The sequence below is a fragment of the Ailuropoda melanoleuca genome, chromosome 4 (assembly GCF_002007445.2).
Source record: "Ailuropoda melanoleuca isolate Jingjing chromosome 4, ASM200744v2, whole genome shotgun sequence".
NCBI classification, from domain to species: Eukaryota; Metazoa; Chordata; class Mammalia; order Carnivora; family Ursidae; genus Ailuropoda; species Ailuropoda melanoleuca.
This window is the reverse complement of record NC_048221.1, coordinates 85,190,782-85,211,752: the sequence shown is the minus strand read 5'-3', so window position 1 is coordinate 85,211,752 and position 20,971 is coordinate 85,190,782. Positions and strand designations below refer to the sequence as shown.

The following is a 20,971-nucleotide window of genomic DNA, read 5'->3' as shown; positions in this document are numbered from 1 at the left end:
TGGCTCAGTTGTTAAGCATCTGCCTTCGGCTCAGGTCATGATCCCAGGGTCCTGGGATTGAGCCCCGCATCGGGTTCCCTGCTCAGCAGGGAGCCTGCTTGCTTCTCTCTCCCCCCCTGCTGGTGTTCCCTTTCTCGCTGTGTCTCTCTCTCTCTGTCCGATAAATAAATAATATCTTAAAAAAGAAAAAAAACTCAGTATAACTGACTTTACAATAGTGGTCTGTTCAGTTGGGTCTCCTACATATAAATGGCAAAAAGATCTCCCACAAACACCCCCCAGTGTGATCTTAAGGACTCCTTTCAGAGAATGATGTTCATTTTCACAGATGATGAAGGGGCAACTCCTGTTAAGAGAAGACGTGTTAGCAGTGATGAGGAGCACACCATAGACAGCTGTATCAGCGACATGAAAACAGAAACCAGGGAGGTCCTAACTCCAACTAGCAATTCAGACAATGAGACGAGAGACTCCTCAATCATTGATCCAGGAACTGAACAAGATCTTCCTTCCCCTGAAAATAGTTCTGTTAAAGAATATCGAATGGAAGTTCCATCTTCGTTTTCAGAAGACTTGTCAAATATCAGGTCACAGCATGCAGAAGAACAGTCAGGTGATGGTAGATTTGAAGACTGTAAAGAATTTAAGGACCTCCACTGTTCCAAGGATTCTAACCTGGCTGAGGAAGAATCCGAGTTCCCTTCTACTTCTATCTCTGCGGTTCTCTCTGACTTAGCGGACTTGAGAAGCTGTGACGGTCAAGCTTTGCCCTCCCAGGACCCTGAGGCTGCTTTATCACTCAGTTGTGGCCATTCCAGAGGACTCTTTAGTCACATGCAGCAACACGACATTTTAGATACTCTGTGCAGGACCATTGAATCTACGATCCATGTGGTCACGAGGATATCTGGCAAAGGAAACCAAGCTGCTTCTTGACATTAGATGTAGCATGTCTACTTTTAAGGTCCCCCTCTCCCCTTAATGCTGTTTGTATAAGTTTTGCTTATTTCTGTTTTTGTGCTTCAGTTTGTCCAGTGCTCTCTGCTTGAATGGCAAGATAGATTTATAGGCTTAATTCTTGGTCAGGCAGAACTCCAGATGAAAAAATTTGCATCTTCAGTATACTTTCTAAAGGGCAATCAGATAATGGATATGTTTTATGTAATTAAGAGTTCACTGTAGTGGGTTTCATTTAATATGGCTGTCTGGAGGAACAGGGTTCCTTGGCCCTGTACAATGTAATTTAAACTTACAGCATTTTTACTGTGTATAATATGGTGTCCTCTGTGCCAGTTTTGTACCTTATAATAGAGGCAGATCGCCTCCGATCGCTGTGGTTCTTATTATCAAAATTAAGTTTACTTGTATACGGAACAACCACAAGAAATTTGATTCTATAAAGAATCCTCTTTAGCTGTGGCCTGGCAGTATATAAATGGTGCTTTATTTAACAGAATACCTGTGGAGGAAATAAAGCACACTTGATGTAAAAATAATTGTTTTATTTTTATTGACATGACTGATTGATTGATTGATTGCTATTCTGTGCACTTAATTAAACGGATTGTGATGACTTTTCATTTGTTTACATTTAACATTGCTTTAGTCTTTTCAGATGATGAAAGTAATGGGAAAACTGTGAATGGGAGGGAAGCACTTCTCCATTAGATTCTCTTTCATTTATAGTAGTGGCGGTCCAAAAAGTTAACTTACTTACCCCCAAGCCTTTCAGGCCTCCGCCTGGAGTGCAGAACTGCTGTGGGGAGCGGCCTCATGGTACAGCCCAGCGCACCTCACGTCAACACGCTTCCGCACGCGACACGCTGCTGCTTTGCTACCTAAGAGCTACAGACCTTAAAAACCCTGAAGTGTAAAATAAAAGAATAGTATCGACGTGCCATTTCTTTTTTGTCTGACTGCACTAAAAATACAGCTGACAGTAGCTTGCCTCGGACAAGCTTTAGTGGGGAAAGTCAGCTGTACTCAGAGGCCCAGTCTCTTCCCAGAGGAGCAGTGATGGGAGGTAAGGTTGATACTGAATTTCCAGACTGCTTGCTACTTTTAACCCAATGAGAGTCTAGTGGTAGTAAAGATTCAAACAGTGCTTTGAATTCTGTATAAGCTCATGGATTTCATCCAATATAAATTAAGAGGGAAGAGGTAAACTTGACCCTTTCCCTGCTTACAAAAAGTAATACCCTTGTAAAATCTTCTAATTCAACTATTTAGGGTGGTCAGCTTCAGTAAACCTTTTATTTATTTCTTCAAAATGCTGCTTCTGCCAACAATTTCATGCTCTCTTTACAGACAAGAACTCCTTTACAGTCTAAGTGCAATTCAGTTTGCCCTGGAGTATGCACAAAACGCAGTGCAACTGTAGGATAGTGTTCTAGAAAGAAAATAAGCTTATTACTGCATTACGAAAAGGACAACTGTCCATACAGTACTACTCGTTTCTTTTATAGTGTGTCAGGGGCTGGGGCGTGGGGGCGAGCTTGAGTGTTTCTAGACTCATAACAAAGAATACTAATAACATACCTTCGGGCCAGTTCCTACATCTCCATTTCATGATGATCTTTTTGTCAACTAAAAACAAAGGGGAAATTCCCTTAAGACGGCTTTCAGAAAATCCTCTCATTAAAATCCCTGAGCACTGGAAGTACTGAACCAACAGTACAGCTCCATGTTGCAGGTTATACGGCAGCACCACTGGAAATGCACCGCTCCTGGGTGCCAGAGCATCCCTAACAGCGCTAACCTCACGGACACAAGTGCAGTGACACTGATCACTGGTCAAACAGAGTTGATGTCGAGGGTGAGGCAATGCAGACCCTAGGGATTGAGGTGGCCAAATGTGAAACTGGTAGAGCAAGAATTAGGAATTCTTTCTTCCAAAACTGTAAGCATTAGCACAATTACTGTGCAACTAAGTCTTCACCTTTATCATTACTTAGTATATGTAACATTTGTTATTTGTTCTACAACCAAGTATACATAACTTTACAACCAACGTTATAATGTTCTCAAGTTTCTGTGAGCCCAGATAAAAAACCAAAGCAAGTTATTAGAGCATGGATTGTAAAAAGCAATATTGGGGCGCCCAGCTGGCTCAGTGGGAAGAGCATGCAACTCCTGATCTTGGGGTCATGACTTCAAGCCCCATGCTGGGTGTAAAGACTAGACTACTTAAATAAAAATTAAAAAATTAAGCAATATTAACAGAAGAGTCAGTCCCAGCTTACTTTTCCTTAACCCTAAAGATTACTTACCAATTCTGTATATTCACCAGTGATGTTCCCATCAAACATTTGGAATTTCCCTCCCTTTTCAGCTTCTAATTCAGCAGATTTAGAAAATTTTTGCACCAACTAAGCAAGCAAAACATATAGCAGACATGTTAATCCGGCGTGCCCTATCACCTTTTTAACCTAAATCCAAAGTATTAACAACTAAGGTAGTTTTTTTTCTTTTCTAATCCTGAATCTGTAGCTTTTACTTACAGCTTTCTCTTCCTCTCCCATGGAGGGAGAAAACTCAGTAATGTATCCCCTAAATGTGGATCTATTTCCCTAAAATGCCCATCTTTTACCCCCTTGAATTTTTTAGAAGTTATCCTAAAGACTTCTATCACCACCGTTCTAGAGCACTTCAATTATAAGAATATGGCCATATGGGAACCGAAAAACCAGCTCCAACTCTTAGTGGCACGTTTTCTCCCAGTGTCAGCACTGAAGATCCTAGCTTGGGAAGGTGCTTACATCTTTCACAGTGAAGACGCTGTACAATTGCTCTAGTGGCGTCGAAGAGTTCCGTCATGTGCGGGGCCACGGTGGGGATCCTTACACCCAGCCCGACTGGAGATGAAGCCTGGATCTCAAGAAGAAAAGACGTTCCAAAGCATAACTAATTAGCATGCCAGGGGGATAAAGCTACTTAGATTTTAAAATGCAGTCTTCCACTCCTAATAAAATACCAAAATGTCTCCAAATTTCACACTACCCTTTCCCGACATGGAAATAGCATGAAAAGCCTTTTGGCACCACCAATCCTGGTTACTGTGAAACAGAGCTCATTGTTCTATGAGCTCTTCAGCTTTGTTCCTCTCCCACGTCATTGCTTAACACACCCCAAATCCTCCTTGAACATGTACATAATGGCCCAGAGGGCATAAAGATGAACAGATGAAGGACAATAGCACTTAAGGCCAAAGGGTGTCAATTCCCCAACACAGATGCCAAGGATGGGACCTAAAACTTCCCAATCCAAAAATCTGGAAAGGCTTTTCCATTGTGATAGGTGAGCCTCAAAGTCATCTGGTTTTATAATCTGTTGCGTACCAAAGAACCCTGCCTTTGGAACACAGTCTTGAACTAAATTCAATAATTAGCCCATAAGAAGCCCCGTTTATACATTCCCTTCCATCAAGGATAGAAGTCTCCTTTGATCATTTCCTGCCAAAATGGCAAGGGATGCAAAGATGGATGAACGGGCCGTCCTCACTAACATTTACAGTTCATCATTTAGGGCTCTGAGACATCCTCATTAAGCACTTCTTTTCCCTCCCTACATACTGGCCCCCAGAGGTCATACCTGCAAGGCGTTCTCAGTTTCTTTTTAACTGGCAATTCCTGGGTTCCCATGGCTTTCGTTGGTAAAATCATTCCCATTGTAAATTCTAAAGAACAAGAAGTGATTTTGATTAAAACAAAATTTCTTCCCTTTGAGCACCACCAGTAAGGCAGAAAATCCAAACAGCTTTTAAGAAAATAAGAGAACTGATATTAATAAAGAATTCCTGTTATCATTGAGAATTTCAAGACCATATCATGTTCTTACATATAAAACTAATTATGAACATGAGTTCCATAGCAACAAATGCCTTTTCTCTTTACAAATGCCCTTTATTTAGTTTTTTTTTTTTTTAAAGATTTTATTTATTTATTTGACAGAGATAGAGACAGCCAGTGAGAGAGGGAACACAAGCAGGGGGAGTGGGAGAGGAAGAAGCAGGCTCACAGCAGAGGAGCCTGACGTGGGGCTCGATCCCACAACGCTGGGATCACGCCCTGAGCCGAAGGCAGACGCTTAACCGCTGTGCCACCCAGGCGCCCCAATTTAGTTCTTGATAAGAGAGTGATATTTTCCATTTTTCCCCCCCAAAAAGCTCAATTTTAGAAAACTACTAGCTTTATGACCTTCACCTGCTGTCAAAACCAGACACTTAACTGCTTCACCACCACCTCAAAAGCTTGGCCTCCCAGTATTCAAGCCTGTCGGCCAGCCAGCACCTAGATACTTCAGTAACAGTCCAAGGATGAGGCGCAGACACGCAGGCCCCACAGAACATTTTGCCTGGCAGGTGACTAACTTAGGGAAGACGACAATAACCTCACTTCCACGCAGTGTAGATATTATCTAGGTAAATCTCAACTATATTTGTAATACCTTTCATTCATTCACTCATTCACTGATTTATTCATAAGCACCTACTGTGTGCCTGGTATTGTGCCAGAAGTTGGAGATACAGCAGTGAACAAGATACACACCTTCCATGCCCCCTTAGAGCTTACACTCTAGGAGAAAAGACAGACCTTGAACAAGTAAATTATACAAACAACCGAATAAATAATCATTCCAGAAAACTCTTAGCAATTTCACAGGCAAAATAGTTTGCAATATGTACAATACCAAAAGTCACTAATTAGGGTCTTACTCATGACTAGCTCTCAACCTCCAGACTACAGTTTATCCTGCAGCATAAAGAGTTGTTTCTGAAGCCTTACAGACATCACCATATCCTGGGAATCCAGACCACAGTACAGAGCATAACTTGGGTAAATAGAAAAGGGACCCTCTGGTTCACAAGGGTTGCCTTCTTTACACGTCTTAAGTGCCTTCAGGTAATCTCCAAGGGCCTCCCTGACCTTGGCAGTGCCTGCAGTTTTCCTAAGATCCTTCAGTATATCCCCATCTTTCTTTTTACTCACGTTCACCTACAAATCAGAAAAATATAAGCCTAAGAAAAATCTGGTTTGATGTACTCTCACGACATCAGGACATGGCTGAGAGAAGTGCTGTGATGCTGGGGGAAGGGGAAGAAGTGGATATAAGGGAGATGTGCCAGGTTTCTTCACAGACTTTGAGAAGCTGTAAGGTTTTTTAAAAAAAGGTCCATTGACTGGGTTGGTGGCCAAATCTGGAGTGGACTTCTTAGAAATGTGAACCCCTTACTTTGTGTGTAAAATGTGTATATGTGTATTATATTAATATTTTAGTCACCCCATGGCTTTTATCAGGGTCTAGAAATGCGCTGTCCAGTACAGTAGCCACTAGCCACATTTGGCTATTGAGCCCTTGAAATGTGGCTGATCTGATTTGAGACGTGCTAGAAGTGTAAAATAATACACAATAGACTTTGAAGACTTAATACAAAAAAAGAATGTCAAATAATCTCAATAATTTTGATATTAATTACACGTTAAAATGGTATTTTTATATATTTGGTTAAATAAAAATATTAAAATTAATTTCACCTGTTTCTTTTAACTTTTTTAATACAGCTACTAGAAAAATTTAAATTCCATATGTGACTTGCATTGTATTTCTACTGAACAGCGCTGGTCTAGAACCCCAAAGCCAGTGTAATTAGAAAAATCAAGTTCCCACAATAACATGGCCATGGGCTACACTTTTTTGGTGCGAGGAAAATTGGGAGAGGAAGAAATAAACAGGGAAGGAGGAAAAGGGACAAGAAGAGAAAGGGGGGAGAAGGAGGCAGACAGGAGGAGGGAAGCATCTGAATGCTGCTCTGGCTCTGCGAAAGCTGCTGTGGTATTCTCAGAACAAAAAGAGGTGTTGGTTTGAAATATTTAGTGTCCCTATGATTCACTTGAGCTGGGCCTGGTCCCAGGTCGTGGGTCCCAGTTTGTCCTGTAATGACACCAAGGGATTGAAATCTAAAAGGCCAGTTTAATATGCTAATGAAATCAACTTTTCAGCTGGATCTGAATATAGTGAAGTGAAACCACTGCCCTTAACTATGGCAACCACGCGTCTGAGACAGACCCCCTTTATGGCCTTCTAGAACCTTTACTAAAGGCCAGTCCCGGGCATGTAGCTCAGTACGGTTTAGTTTTTCTATCTTTGTTAAGACTTCACATTTAAATATGTTCACAAATCAAAAAGACCCTCTGTCAAACTATCTTAGTTTGGAAAATCGACAAATGGTACAAATGGTTCTCCCCTCCCCAGAACCAAGCTTTTCAGCTTCAAGAGGGCAGTCCCTGCACACCACGCCTGGGAGCTCCGCGAAGCTCCCCCACCAGGAGAGCCAGGAGAGCCAGTCAAAAGCAACACGTGACTGACTAGTTTACCAAAAACCATGCAATATCACCGAAAAAGAGGACAGCTAAAAGCGGAGAATTTTCATTCTTAAAGGGAAACAGCAAAGATGCAGAAACAAAACCCCGTTCACCAAGCTGGGCATCTGCCTGAGCGCACTCCAGTCCGCACATGGTCACACTCACCCGCCACCAGCGCCGAGGCACAGGTGGCCCTGGAGGGTGTGGGCACCTGCGAGGAGGGGCTGTCTAGGGCTCCTGCGGCTTCCTCTTCCTACATCGCTCCGTTCCACACCCCACACTGCCTCCCACAGCACAGCACACCTGGGCAAACCAACCCTACACAGTTCACCAAAACTACCGCACAGAAATCACAGAGTCTATTAAGTGTTTCAAAAGCCAAAATACGTAACAGAAGCTTGACCTTTTAAACAAAACAAACTAGCAGATACCTCACCTCGGTGTCATCTATTTCATTTTCTTCAGAAAGGTTGGATATTTCAATCAATTCCTTGTGCTGTGCACCAGATTCTTTAATTACACCTAAAATTAACAAAATACATTTTTCAATTACAAAGTAACAACTGGTTTATGCAAACCGCCCACCCTCCTCACGGTGCCACCACAAAGGATGACAGGGCAGGCTCAAGGCTTTGCCACTACACAGGTGTTCTCCTGGCCCACACAGAGGTAAGCGAAGGGCTGTCTTGAAGAGGAGTCACATAAGGGATGGGAGGCCAGAAAGGGGCAATGAGTTCTAATCAGGGAAAGCATGAAGGGAGGCAGGTCAGGGCTTGGGGAAGTTGTGCGTGGACTCCACGTAGCTGGATTTCTTTCAATACCAAAGTGCTGATTTCAGGGACATCAAGATGGCAACAGAGGTTATTCTGGACTTCGGTTCCCCTCACATGACCAACTAACAGCTATCCATAGACAAGACACCACTGTGAAAATCCCAGAATGCACCCTTGTGGACCAGAGACAAAGGGCCAAATGAGAAGGGTAAAAGAAGTGATAAAACTGGCCAAATCGCCCATCCCTCATGCCAGCACAGAGCTGTGGTTTGTTTCTTCAGTGGGAAAAACAGGTGGACATCCAGGTCCTCTAGCACTGGGGGATGCTTCCTACAAGGCCCATCTGGGTGTTAGCTCACAGGAACCACTGGGAATCAGACAGACAGAAGCGAGGCAGGACTTTCAATAACCAACACTCAAATCTTGTTGGACCGTGTTCCTGCTACAGCAGAGCATGTGCAAAGGTCCTGGCCAGTGAGTCTGCCCATCTGCGGAGCTGAGCTGGTAGCCCTGTGTGGCTCGGGAGCTCAGCTGGCAGTTATGCCTGATGAGGATCCCTAGTCAATGGACTGAAACCAGCAGTGGAGCCCATTCTACTGCCCTCACCCAGGCAAGGAAGCAAACCTGTAGCCCCACTTAACTGCTGAGTGTAGCCTCCCGTCATCCAGACCATACAGGAAGCCTGACCAGAGAATCTGGGCAGCCGCTGAGCCCATCCTCCAGCCCCACTTGGGCAGGAAACCGAACCAGCAGCCTTGCCCAACTGTTGAGCACAGTCTCTGATCCCACATAACCAGGGAGCCCAGCCTACATACCTGCCCAAATGCAAGACACAGCTTCCAGCCTTGTCCAGACAGGGAACCCAAACAGTGACCCCACCCAAACACAAAGCATAGTCCCTAGCCCCAGCAAACTGCAGGATACAGCTGGAGGCCCATCCCCACCAGAGAGCCCGGCCAGCAATGTTGCTCAACAGCAGAGCATAGCCAGTGGCTCCCTGACCTTGAAGTGAAGCCTGCAGACCTGTCCAACTTCAGGGCACAGCCTGATCACAGAGCACAGCCTGAGGCCAGGTCTAATCATGAAGCCCCGCCTGTGACCCTACCTGAACAGAATCTAGCCAGCAGAACCATCTGGTCAGGGAACATAGCCTGAGACCCCACCCAACCAGGAGCAATGGTGGAGACCCACCCACATCCCTGCCCAATCATTGAGTCCTACCAGTAGCACTGACCTTCCAGAGAACACATCCAGTCACCACCCCCTGATCGGGGTAACTGCAAGGCCCATATTAGAGGCCCCATGTGACCATGTAGCACAGCCAGCAGCTACACCCCATCAGGGAGTCTGCCCAGCAACCCTGCTTAAACACAGAGCCCAACCAGCAGAACCACCCAACCAAGGAGCCCAGCCAGTAGAGCCCTGACCTCTGACCTCAGAGTAAGGGCAGTGGCCCCATCCAACTAGAGACCTTAACAGCATGCCCTGCCTACCACAAATGCTACTTGATGACCCACCTAGTAACCCAAACTAAGCTGAATGGTGAAGGTCTTTTCCTACTGAAGCAAACCTGTAAAGTCTGGAAAAGGAAACCACTTATATATGCAGATACCAATGCAAGGAATTAAGGCTCATGAAGAATCAGGTAAACGTGACACCACCAAAGGAAACTAATAAAGCTCCAATAACATGGATCCTAAAGAAATGGAGATCTATGAACTATGTGACCAGTAATTAAGAATAAATCTCTTAAAGAAGTTTAGTGAACTATAAGAACACACAAACAAAATTAGAACACTGCATGAACAAAATGAGAAATTCAACAAAGAAACAGAAACCACAAAGAAACACAACAGAAATCCTGGAGCTGAATACAATGACTGAACTGAAGAATTACATAGAAAACTTCAACAGCTAAACTGACCACGCAGAAGAAAGAATTATTGAACTAGAATATAGGACATCTGAAATTAGCATCATAAAAATATATGAATGTGTAAAACCCACAGGTAATGGTAAATATATAGTTAAATCAGATCATCTAATATTGCCATGGTGTCACATAATTCACTTACAACTGTACTTTAAAAGTTAAAATATACTAAAAATACCCATAAATACAATAATTTGTTACTGGATACACAATATGAAAATATGCAAATTATAATATCAATAACCTAAAATCTAAGGAGAGAAGAAGTATAAATTTCTGTATGTTACCAAAGTTGTTAATAGTTTTAATAGCATGTTAAAAACATATTTCATGTAAACCTCAGGGTAACCACCTAAGGAAAATCTATAGTAGATATGCAAAAGATTAGGATAAAGGAATCAAAGCATACCACCACGAAAAGGCATCAGATCACCAACGATGATAAGAGAGGAAGCAAGGAACACAGGATCTACAAAACAGTCAGAAAACAATTAACAAAATGGCAAGTGTAAGTTCTTACCTTATCAATAATTACTTTAAATGTAAATGGATTACATTCTCCAATCAAAACACACAGAATAGCTGAATGGATTAAAAAGGAAAAAAAAAAGATCCAACAATATGCTGCCTATACTACAGGGACTCTCTTTAGCTTTAAAAGGATACACATAAATTGAGCGAAGGAATGAAAAAGATATTTCAAGCGATGGTAACAACAAAAAGCAAGAGTAGCTATATTGTATTAGACAAAATACTAAGAAAAAATGGTCAAAAAAAACTAAAGAAGGTTATTATATAATGCTAAAGGGATTAATTCATCAAGAAGATATAAGAATTGTATATATTTATGTACCCAACATTGAAGCACCTAAATATATAAAGGAAATACTAACAGAACAAAAAGGAGAAATAAACAGCAATACAGTAATAGTTGAGGACACTAATACTCCACGATCAACAATGGAGATAATCCAGACCCCACAAAAAAAAAAAAAAAAAAAAAATTAGTAAGGAACAGCAGATTTAAACAGACCAAATGGACCTCACAGACATATATAAAACAGTCCATTAAACAGCAACAGAACACGCATTCTTCTCAAGGATCCACAGAACGTCTTCTAGGATAAATCATGTTAGGACACAAAACACATCACAACAAATTCAAAAATATAGAAATTACAGTATCTTTTCAAACCATAATGGTATGAAAATAGTAACAGGAGGAAAGCTGGAAAACTCACAAATACACGGAAATAAACAAAACAGTCCTGAACAACCAACAACTCAGAGAACTCGAAAGGAAGATGTTAAAAATACCTTGAGACAAATGAAAATAGAAATACAACACACCAAAACCTACAGGGCGCAGCGAGCGTTTCCAAGCAGGAAGTCTGCAGTGATGAGCACGTACATCAAGGGAAAAAGATTTCAAATAAAGAACCTAACTTTATGTCTCCGAGTTAGGAAAAAAACAAACTAAGCCCAAAGTTAGCACAAGAAAGCAAGTAAGAAGCATCTACAGATTCAATACAATTCAATATGAAAAACGCCAATGGAATTTTTCACATAAATAGGACAATTCTAAAATTTTCATGAAACCACAAAACACCCCAAACAGCCAAAGCAATTCTGAGAAAGAAGAACAAAGCTGGAGGCATCACGATTCCTGATCTCAAACTTTACTACAAAGCTATAGCGATCAAAACAGTATGGCACTGACTTAGACACAGAGACCAACGGAATAGAATCAAGGGCCCAGAAATAAACCCATGCATGTATGATCAACTAATATTTGACAAGGGAGGCAAAAATACTCAGTGGGTAAAACACAGTCTCTTCATTAAATGGCACTGGGAAAACTTAATATTCACATGCAAAACAATGAAACTGGACCCCTATCTTATATCACTCACAAAAATTAACTTAATGTGGATTACAAATCTGAAACCATAAAACTCCTAGGAGGAAGAGAAAAGCTCCCTGACCCTGGTCTTGGCAATGATTTTTGGATAGGACACCAAAAGCACAAGCAACAAGAGCAAAACAAGCAGGACTACATCAAACTAAAAAGCTCCTGCAAGCAAAACAACCACTCAGAAAAAGGAAAGAGCAACCTACAGAATATTTGCAAACCTTATCGGATAAGAAGTTAATATTCAAAATATATACGGAACTCATAAAACCCGACAGCAAAAAACCCCAAATAATCCCATTAAAAATGGGCAAAGGATCTAAACAGACATTTATGCAAAGGAGATATTCAGATGGATGACAGGTACATGAAAAGGTGCTCAACATCACCAAGCATCAGGGAAATGCAGATCAAAGTCACAGTGAGGTATCACCCCACACCTGCTGGACTGGCTAGGATCGAAAAGAGACAACAGGTGTTAGAGAGGATGTGGAGAACAGAGAACCCTCGAGCACCGTGTGGCAGGAATGCGAACTGGTACGACCACTGTGGAAAACTGTGCTGAAGTTCCTCAAAAATTAAAAATAGAACTACATATGATTCAGCAATTCCACTTCTGGGTATTTATCCAAAGTTAATAAAACCACTATCTCAAAGACACATCCGCACCCCCATGTTCATTGCAGCATTATTTACAGTTGCCAAGACACAGAAACAACCTAAGTGTCCACTGACAGGTAGATGGATAAAGAACATGTGGCGTACACACTCACATACACAATAGTGTATTACTCAGCCATATAGAAGAAGGAAATCCCGCCATTTGGGACAAGATGGATGCACCCTGAGGGCATTATGCTAAGTGAAATAAATCAGGCAAAGACAAAAATTATATGATCTCATTTGTATGTGGAATCTAGAAAAACCAAACTCCTAGAGACAGAGAGCAGATTGGTGGCTGCAGGGAGCCAGTGATGTGGCAGGTGGTCAGAGGACACAAAATACAAACTTCCAGTTACAAGAGTAAGTTCAGAGGATGTCATGTACGGCCTGATAACTACAGTTAACAACACTGTACTGTATATTTGAAAGTTGATAAGAAAGTAAATCTGGGGGCGCCTGGGTGGCTCAGTCATTAAGCGTCTGCCTTTAGCTCAGGGCGTGATCCCGGAGTTCTGGGATCGAGCCCCACGTCGGGCTCTTCCGCTGGGAGTCTGCTTCTTCCTCTCCCACTCCCTCTGCTTGTGTTCCCTCTCTCACTGGCTGTCTCTCTCTGTCAAATAAATAAATAAAATCTTTAAAAAAAAAAAAAAGAAAGTAAATCTGAAAAGTTCTCAATATACACACACAGAAAACTACCATGAGGTGAGGCACGCGTTAAATGACCTTACCGTGGTAATCATTTCCATTTTATAAGTGTACATAAGATCATCCTGCTATATACCTTAACCTTACACGATGTTGTAAGTCAGCTGTGTCTCAGTAAAGCCGGTATGTTGACTCTTCCCCAGAGGGTCCCACTTGCCCCCTCTGGGCCTCAGTGCTAGAGGGGAAAGCACAAGCACTCAGGGCAGGCCCTCTGCAGCCCACCCTCTAGCTGCTGCCTTGCGGTGGCTCAGTCTTACCTTCCAACGGAGGAGGCTGCTGCTTTGAGATGAGGGAGACAGAACAGACACAAGGCCGTGAGCTTCCCTGGGACCCTCAGAGCCCTGTCCTGGGGGTGAGGTGCAGTATAAGGCACAAGACCCTGCGATGATCCAGCCAGCTACAGACAATGAGGGAGCAACTGAGACCAAACCTCTATCCAGAAGTTTCCAAGGCAGAAGTGGACTTCTTTTGATGCTTCCTGAGTACCTCCCTGGGCTCAAGCCTGGCTCAAGCAAAGCGGCCAACAGGGCAGAGGCCCATGGCCAGCTTACTGTGGGACTCTCCCACCCAGCTCTCAAGAAAGGAGTGGACTCCTGAGCAGAGGCCCAAACTTTAACGCAGTACAATATTCTAGAATCAGATCTCTCCCTCTCTCCTCTTCTTCTTCACTTTTGTCTTCACGTCCATGATTATTTCAACAAGTATTCACTGAGCACAGACTGTCGACCAGCCAGGAACCAGGCATCACAGGTTACTCTTTCAACAAGCACACAACATTCCAGACAGTGATCTGGACCTGGAAACAAAACCAATCCACCCCTGACCAAATGACCTACAGAATGAAAACAACGCAAATGTCCATCAACTGATGAACAGATAAACAAAACGTGCTCTATCTGTACAACAGAATATCACTCCACCATAAAAAGGAATGGAACATGCTACAACACGGATGAACCTTGAAAACATTATGCTAAGTGAAAGGAGCCAGTCACCTAAACGTGCGACCTCAAACAGAAAAATCCTAGAAGAGCACAGGCAGTAATTTCTCTGACATCAGCCGTACATGGTAACATTTTTCTAGATATGTCTCCTGAGGCAAGGGAAATAAAAGCAAAAACAAACTATTAGGATTACATCAAAATAGTGGTACCTGGGTGGCTACAGACCCAGTTAAGGGTCCAACTCTCGATTTCAGCTCAGATCGTGATCTCAGGGTCTGGGATTGAGCTCTGCCTCGGGGTCTGTGCTGGCCACAGAGCTTGCTCAGGACTGTCCCTCTCCCTCTCCCTCCGCCCCTCCCCTACTTGCATGAGCTCAAAAAAAAGCTTCTGCACAGCAAAGGAAGTAATCAACAAAACTAAAAGACAACCTACTGACTGGGAGAAGATATTTGCAAATGACATCTCTGATAAAGGGTTAGTATCCAAAATACATAAAGAACTTATACAGGGGCAGCTGGCTGGCTCAGTCAGTAGAGCCAGCGACTTTTGATCTTGGGGTTGTGAGTTCAAGCCCCATTTTGGGTTTAGAGCTTACTTAAAAAAATAAGTAAAAATATTTTTAAAAAAATAAAAAACTGATACAACTCAACACCAAAAAAATAAATCTAATTAAAAATGGACAGAAGACAGGGGCGCCTGGGTGGCTCAGTTGGTTAAGCATCTGACTTCAGCTCAGGTCCTTACCTCAGGGTCCTGGAATCGAGCCTCATGTCAGGCTCTGCTCAGTGGGAAGTCTGCTTCTCCCTCTCCCTCTGCCCCTCCCTCTGCCTGTGCTCTCTCTCTCTCTCTCAAATAAATAAAATCTGTTTAAAAATTTAATCATTTTTAAAAATGGGCAGAAGACATGAACAGACGTTTCTCCAAAGACGACATACAGATGGCCAACACACATGATAAGACGCTCAACACCACTCCTCATCAGGGAAACAAAACTACAGTGAGATTTCACCTCACACCTGTCAAAATGGCTAAAATCAAAAACACAAGAAACAATTGTTGGTGAGGATGCAACTGTTGGTGGGAATGCAAACTGGTACAGGTACTGGGGAAGACAGTATAGAGGTTCCTCCACAAAGTAAAAACAGAACTACATACCCTAGGATCCAGTCATCAGACTACTGGCTATTTACCCAAAGAAGATGAAAACACTAATTCAGAAGGATATATGCACCCCTATGTTTACTGCAGCATTACTTACAATAGCCGAACTACGGAAGCAGCCCAAGTGCCCACTGACAAATGAACAGGTCAAGAAGATGTGGCACATATAGAGTGGAATATTACTCGGCCATAAAAAAGAATGGCATTTTGCCATTTCCAGTGACATGGGTAGAGCTAGAGAGTAAAATGTTAAGCTAAATAAATCAGAGAAAGACAAATACCATATGATCTCATTCATATGTGGAATTTAAGAAATAAAACACATGAACAAAGGGGGGGAGATAAGCCAAAAAACAGACTCTTATCTCTAGAGAACTAATGGTTACCATAAGGGAGGTGGGGGGGGTGAAACAGGTGAAGGCGATTTAAGAGTCCTCTTATGATGACCACTGGGTGATGTATGGAATTGCTGAATCATGGTACTGTGCACCTGAAACTAATTTAACACTTATGTTAACTACACTGGAATTAAAATTTTTAAAAAAGGAGCTAGTCACAAAAGATCACATACTCTATGATCCCATTCACATGAAACGTCCAGGAGAGGCAAATCCATCTATAGAGATAGATGACAGAAATAGGCAAATCCACCCACAGAAAGAGAAAACAGATTAGTGGTTGCCAAAGACCATAGAGTGACTGCTAATGGGTACAGGGGTTTTGTGAGTGGTGAAAATGTTCTGAAACTGATTGTGGTGATGGCTGCACAACTCTGTGAGTGTACCGAAAACCACTGAATTGTATACTTTAAATGGGTGAGCTATATGGTATGTGAGTTAGATCTCAATAAAGCTGATATTTTATGGGGCGCCTGGGTGGCACAGTGGTTAAGCGTCTGCCTTCCACTCAGAGCGTGATCCCGGCATTCTGGGATCGAGCCCTACATGAGGCTCCTCTGCTATGAGCCTGCTTCTTCCTCTCCCACTCCCTCTGCTTGTGTTCCCTCTCTCACTGTCAAATAAATAAATAAAATCTTTAAAAAAATAAAAAAAATTAAAGCTGATATTTTAAAAAATCCCTTTGATTTGTTTCCCTGACGATGAGTGATGTTCAGTAGGAAGGGAGCCAGGATAATAATATATTTAAGTAACCACATAAAGATACCAAAGATCAGTGCTTTGGGGGAAAATAAAGCAGGAAGGAAGACAGTTCAAAGAAAGGACCTGCAATTTTTATAGGATAGAGATAGGTGGCTTCACTCAGGACAAAGACCAGAAGAACCCAGAAGAGTCAGCAGGCAGCTGTCTCCAGGAAGAGTGCTCCAGCAACTCTAGAAAACTCTAGGGCTCACAAGTGCCTGGCAGACAAGAGTGCTGCTGAAATCAAAGGGCGCTAAGCAATGCTGGGAGAAAGGGAAGCCCCCAGCTTGCTGGACAAGAAACTCGACATGACAGAACGGTATCTGGAACTACACACACCAAATTCAGGGGCCAGCGAGTGCTAGGCCCATATCAGGAGTTCTAAAAATACCTACTAAATGAATGAATAATACGTGAGCCAGCTCTGCCCCAAGGCTGCCTCCAGCCCCCTAGCTGTGCCCTGAGCACCACCCACCACGCCCCCTCCTTTACCTTTCCAGCTCAGACTGATGTTGCACTCATAGAAGAAAATCAGCTTTCCTTTGCAGCTGCTGCAAGAAGCCTCACCTTCCACCTGCTTCAGCTCACTGATCTCACCGCCGCCAGCCTCATTCTCCACGATGATGCCCACCAGGAGATCACGGAGCTGGTGGCATCCCGCTCTGTCCTGCCAGGGACCAGAAGGGCAGAACCATGAATGGAGGCCCCAGCTGGTAGCCACATGCCCAGGCTGGGGCATCATTACTGCTCAGATCAGCCCATTGCCTCTCAGGCAGCCCTGAGAGCCCTGCCATCCTCAAAGTTCAACCAGATTTCTACCAAATATCTTTCAATATTCTTTTCAGTTCCTTAAGATATCATTATCCACTATGTAAAGTAGTGTTTTGTCTTAAAAACACTGGCTTATTCTGGGGGAAGGGGGGCCTAGCAATCTCACCCACTGGAAATGGATGGGCAAAGCCTGGGCCATAGAAAAGGGTAGTAATAACTGAAATAATTTTAATCAAAACAAGGCAAATTATCAAGGGCATACATTACCTCATGCAATCTTCCCAAATAAATGTTCCCATTTTAGCGAGTGGAAATGAGGCGAGAGAAGTCCCTGATGTGTCTATGGGGACAATGCCGGGAAAGGAGAGGCCAGGGCTTCCTCAATAAGCCGCTCACAGGCTGACGGCTTTACTCTGCCCTGGACGTGCCTCAACATGAGCTTGATGGCCTTGAGGTACCACAGTGTACCCTCAGGGATGCTGCATCACTTCCTGAAACCCTGGGGGGGGTGAGGGGGGCAGAAATCAGTCCATGTCCCAGATGACTTACAAAAAGCATGTGCAACTGTTCAAAGTCCTAGAAAGAAGGCAGGGCTCACCAGAGGCCCATCATGTTAGCTGCACAGCTGAGACCCAAACTTCTGTTCTTTCCACTATATACAGACCAACACACACACACGTCTTTTTAACTTCCAGAAACATCAATAGCGTTGGGGGGAGGGGAGCTCTTAAGGTCACAGACTGTCAAAGTTGAAGAAGCCAAGCAGATAGCATTCATGGAGCCCAGACCCAACTTTCGGAAGGAGGAAACTGAAGCCCCCCGCCCCTCCGTCTCCACACTCAGCTGAGCCTCATCACAGCCTCTCTTTCAGCAGCTGATGGAGGAGGGAACCCTCTGCACCTGTGCAGGCCCCGCCCCACAGAGGGAGCGCCGCGGCCCGGGAGGCGCCCGAGAGGCCGGGCCACCGCACCCCGCAGGGCACGGGGAGCCGGCTGCTCGCAGAGGGGCCCCACCGTCCAGCGCTCCGGAGGGAGGAGGCGCGGAAGCGCCGGCCCCGCCCCCGCCCGGCCGCACCAGCGCCAGTTGTTCACGTTGGTGCCGTCCTCCCGCTCCTCCACGATCCAGCGCGGGTCCCCCTGGCCCCACTTGGCCATGTCTGCGCTGGCGGCGCGGCCTCGGCGAACAACAACGAAGAGCCGCGGCGCGGGCGGCCGTGCGCCTCCGTAGCGACGTTTCCGGCCTCCGAGCCCGGGATCGCAGCGTTCGCGTCGACCAGAAAGTGCCAGAAAACCCCGCCCCCCGCGCCGCCACGCCCCGCTGCGGGGCGCGGAGGAGGCGGGAGCTCGGCCGGGTATTCGAGAGGCAGGGTCGCGGGGCGGGCGGGGGAGGGGCTCGGAGGCCGCGAAGGTGGGCGCAGGGGTGCGGGATCTGGGAGGCGGGGCTGACGGGGGCAGAGGCGTCCCGGACGCGCGGCTAGGGAGCGGCGCAAACCGGGAACCCCGGGCCCGCTGTGGGACTCGCAAGTGCAGGGGTCGGGAAGGGGGAGCGTCGGCTGCCTGCGAAAGACCCGGACTCCGTTTAAGGATTCATTAGTATCATTGCAGTGACCGTTTTCAGGGCTAGCCAGAGGGGCGGTGAGTAAGGGACGCCTGAGGGCGGTACTGGGGGGTGCGGCGGGCAGGCTGACCGCGGCCGCACTAACTGCTTTCGCTGAACCCGGTCCTGGCGAATGCGCCGCAAGCACTGGATCGCAGTGTTCGCTGTGCGATCGGCTCAGGGCCCGAGGGCGCCCACGGTGCGCTGAGGTCTGCGCTGTGAGTGCTCTCTTCACCCGTGTTCATAGTCTGTTCCTGCAGAGCTGGTTCATGCTGCTTCTCACGCCTTTCCAACACCTGTGCAAGCAGCGCGAGCTACCAAGTTCTCAGTTACTTCAGGGATGTTTACATTTTAGTCACGTAATAATCCTTCATAGACGACCAAAGAATGTGATTGCAAGTGCATATTATTGCAGCTTAACGCAATTTTTCAATCATTAAGCGGATGATTTTCACGAATCATCGCGAATTGTCACCGTCCTGCAAAAACTGCACCAACTATAGGGAAGATGTTATTGAGGTGTCTATGGATATTTATTTGGCAGGGAAAACGGATAATGACGATGAAAGGGTGGAAGTACCTGACTCTTCTCTTCCCCTGTGGTGACATGTGCTTTGCCAGTGGACTGTGCTCATCAAATTCGCTGGTGGAGAACATTTTCTCCATTTGCTTACTGGAGTTACTACGTTCCAACATCATCTTCCAAAAAGCTATCCCAGTTATGTAGTGTTTGATCCCCAACAAAGTGTTCGGAGTGCTTTGATTTCCCCCAAAAAAATTTTTAATTTCACCTTTCATGGCCTTACTTCACCAAAGGCATGTACACGAACACAAGGTATCAAATAGAAAAGACAGCAATGGTAATAGTAAGTGGGCACCATTTTCTTGTGGATTCACCGTTCCATTTTTTATCCAATTCATAGAGAGGAGTGCCTACCTAGCTTAGTCAATAGAGCATGTCACTCTTGATCTCGGGGTCCTGTGCTTGAGCCCCACCTTGGGGGTAGAGATCGCATACAGAGTATTTCTAATAGAACACCACATGGTAAGATTTAGATATATATAAGTGTAACCTGGGGGAAAATAAGACATCAGAAACTATACAAAGGCAGAAGCTATGATCAGTAAAATTTTATGTGAACAAAAATATTTTGTAATATTTACACAAAAAATTTATCCTAATGGAAATAATCTTACTACAGTGCAAATGGAAAAGGTATTCTATGTAGATAATTGATCTAGAATTAAATTGGCCTAAAAGAAATTGTTCCAAAAAGTAATTTCACAAAGAAAATCTTCAGAATTAATTATTACTAAAATATTTGAGCAGGGAGCCTGATGGCAGAGCTCAACCTCAGGACCCCAGGATCATGACCCAAGCCAAAGGCAGATGCTTGACTGACTGAGCCACTCAGGCGCCCATTAGAAAAGTCATTCTTAAGAAACTTTGAACAATGGACAAGTGTGGATAAAAACTGGGAGGAGGGAGATTTGTCAAGATGGAGAGGAGGCCACACACAGATACTTGGAAGTGGAATCGGTGAGCGGGTCAGATATTGGAGTGTAGCTGGGGAAGTGTTTTTCAGTGGCTGGCACTTTCAGCTTGGTTAGTCAACATCACCCTGAGAGACTAGAATGAAAAGAGGCTGGGAGAGGGCTTAGGTTATGACTCTGGAGATCAGCATTCAAGGGACAGGCAGAGAAGATGGATCCTGAAAAGGAGCAACTAAAGGAGGAAGAAAACAAAGAAGGCATTTCATCATGGAAGCCAGGGCCTGTAATGGAGCGGTTGGCATTGTTAGATATTGAAAAGTGCAGGTAGGATAAGAAACTGATCTCTGGATTTGACAAGAGGGTCGATGGGCCCTTTGCAGAGAGCAGTTCAGTGACTGATGGAGGCAGAAGTCAGGGCACTGTTGACAGAGGAGTGAAAGGGAGGTGAGAAGACAGAGGGCGTGCTCTCAAAATGTCTGACAAGGATTAGTAAGAGAAATGGAGAGCAGCTAGATGGGG

At 44.5% G+C, this 20,971-nt stretch overlaps 1 protein-coding gene and 1 non-coding gene across 17 annotated transcripts in view; one reads left to right on the top strand and one right to left on the bottom strand.

The window, feature by feature from the left end:
• Positions 1-1,573, top strand: part of USP34 (ubiquitin specific peptidase 34) — a 236,367-nt gene extending 234,794 nt beyond the window's left edge. For 6 of the 10 annotated variants that reach the window (XM_034659188.1, XM_034659190.1, XM_034659191.1 and 3 more), the window contains one exon: positions 329-1,573. In XM_034659188.1, coding sequence (XP_034515079.1) covers positions 329-936 — 608 coding nt within the window. In that variant the 3' untranslated portion in view covers positions 937-1,573. The remainder of the gene's footprint in view (positions 1-328) is intronic. The other 4 variants (XM_034659187.1, XM_034659185.1, XM_034659186.1 and 1 more) reach the window with 1 other exon arrangement.
• Positions 1,574-1,728: 155 nt separating this feature from the next.
• Positions 1,729-18,633, bottom strand: AHSA2P. 7 transcript variants are annotated; one of them, XR_004624919.1, is made up of 10 exons: positions 18,437-18,630; positions 17,630-17,861; positions 17,084-17,258; positions 10,477-10,536; positions 7,798-7,883; positions 4,591-4,675; positions 3,759-3,873; positions 3,270-3,368; positions 2,539-2,586; positions 1,729-1,863 (listed from the first exon to the last, which is right to left on the bottom strand). It is a non-coding gene; the product is annotated as an activator of HSP90 ATPase homolog 2, pseudogene (transcript). The 7 variants fall into 7 exon arrangements; XR_004624917.1 differs by having other exon boundaries at positions 1,748-2,586; XR_004624920.1 differs by having other exon boundaries at positions 1,748-3,368; positions 18,376-18,633.
• Between the last annotated feature and the right edge of the window lie 2,338 nt (positions 18,634-20,971).